Genomic DNA, 1595 nt, shown 5'->3' on the forward strand with positions numbered 1-1595 from the left:
CTGGCCCCAGGGAGTTGGGGTGCCTTGGAAGAACCTGTGGTGGCCTCGTGCAGTCGGGGAGCTGTGGCGGCGGGGAGGTGCAGGCCGAGGCGCCTGCCCCAGACGGGGCCGCGAGAGCGCTGAGACGCCGTCCGTGCCGCCACTGTGGGGCGCTTGCCTGTCCCCCACCTGTGCGGCTCCTCGCGGGGCTCCCGCTCCTCGGGCGCTGCCTGGGCCGCCGGAGGCCAGGTTGCCGCGCGCTTGAGGGGTGCTCACCGGCTGCCCGCGGGCTGGCGGGCGGGCACCTCGCCGCCCTTCCCTCCTGCCCGTCTAGAGCTGACGGTGTCTCCTGTTCCTGTTCGCTACGGGCGGCCGCCTCAGCCCCGGGCCTGGAGGCGGCTCGTTTCTCTCCAGACCGCCGAGGCCCTGGGGACTCGTCCTCGGGCCGCACAGGACGCTGAGCCTCGGCGTGCTGCTGCCCGCTGGCCCCTGGGCAGCGGGTGCCCTGGGCCACCAGTGTGCGTCACCCAGGCGCGTCTGTTCGGGTCTTTGACCTGTGTCTCCCGGCCTTGGCGTGCGGTCACGGGCACCGTGGACCCGGCGGGGCTTGTCTGGGCCACTGTCCCTGGCCAGCACAGACCTGCCGGGCGACTAGCTGCCTTAGCTCCTCGGGACCTCAGGAGTTTGGAAGAAAGGCCGACCTGCGCCAAGTTGAGGGGCGTCCTGCATGGGAGCGGGCGCCTCTGGCGCCCCCAGCTGGCCCACCCGGCGTCCCCAGCAGGGCGGGTGGGGTGTCCCAGCCCCCATGCACAGCCCAGGTGTGTGTTGCGCTGGTTCTCGTGTGAGACATGGAGCGTGTGTGGGTGGAAGGGCTGCGCTGGCCGCAGGACACCCCACTGGGCCGGGGGCGCCACGGGGGGGCGGGTGCCGGGTGCCGCACGGAGCAGGGGGCGCGGTCACAGGAGAGCAGCCACGGGCCCTCGGCGGGGTGACGATGGGGCTGGCCGGCGCGTCTGTGATGTCGTTCTCGGTGCCCCCGTCGCTCCAGCGCCCGCCCCTTGCCAGGCAGGGTCTGTGGGGGCGTGGTCCCAGGCACGAGGGCCTGACCCGTGTCCCCCACAGTGGGCATCCCCACCATCCGGTGGTGCGGGGCGGAGGGAGACTACAACGTGATGGTGATGGAGCTGCTGGGCCCCAGCCTGGAGGACCTCTTCAACTTCTGCTCCCGCAAGTTCAGCCTCAAGACCGTCCTGCTGCTGGCCGACCAGATGGTGAGCGCACCGGCCTCCGCGCGTCCCCTCGGGCCGCTGGCCTGCCGGCCCGCCGGCCTCACCGGCCCCTGTCCACCCAGATCAGCCGCATCGAGTACATCCACTCGAAGAACTTCATCCACCGGGACGTGAAGCCGGACAACTTCCTCATGGGCCTGGGCAAGAAGGGCAACCTGGTCTACATCATCGACTTCGGGCTGGCCAAGAAGTACCGGGACGCCCGCACCCACCAGCACATCCCCTACCGGGAGAACAAGAACCTCACGGGCACGGCGCGCTACGCCTCCGTCAACACGCACCTCGGCATCGGTGAGCCACGCGGGCGCGGGCGGGCCACGCTGCGCG

The 1595-nt window shown here is 71.7% G+C and overlaps 1 protein-coding gene across 1 annotated transcript in view; it reads left to right on the forward strand.

Annotated features, from left to right (window-relative positions):
• CSNK1D (casein kinase 1, delta) overlaps window positions 1-1595 on the forward strand; it is a 9751-nt gene that overhangs the window by 4153 nt on the left and 4003 nt on the right. The window contains exons 3-4 of the mRNA XM_012734737.1: window positions 1102-1250; window positions 1331-1568. Coding sequence (XP_012590191.1) covers window positions 1102-1250; window positions 1331-1568 — 387 coding nt within the window. The remainder of the gene's footprint in view (window positions 1-1101; window positions 1251-1330; window positions 1569-1595) is intronic.

Source organism: Condylura cristata, unplaced genomic scaffold, assembly GCF_000260355.1.
Source record: "Condylura cristata isolate star-nosed mole 26May11 unplaced genomic scaffold, ConCri1.0 scaffold00068, whole genome shotgun sequence".
Taxonomy (NCBI): domain Eukaryota; kingdom Metazoa; phylum Chordata; class Mammalia; order Eulipotyphla; family Talpidae; genus Condylura; species Condylura cristata.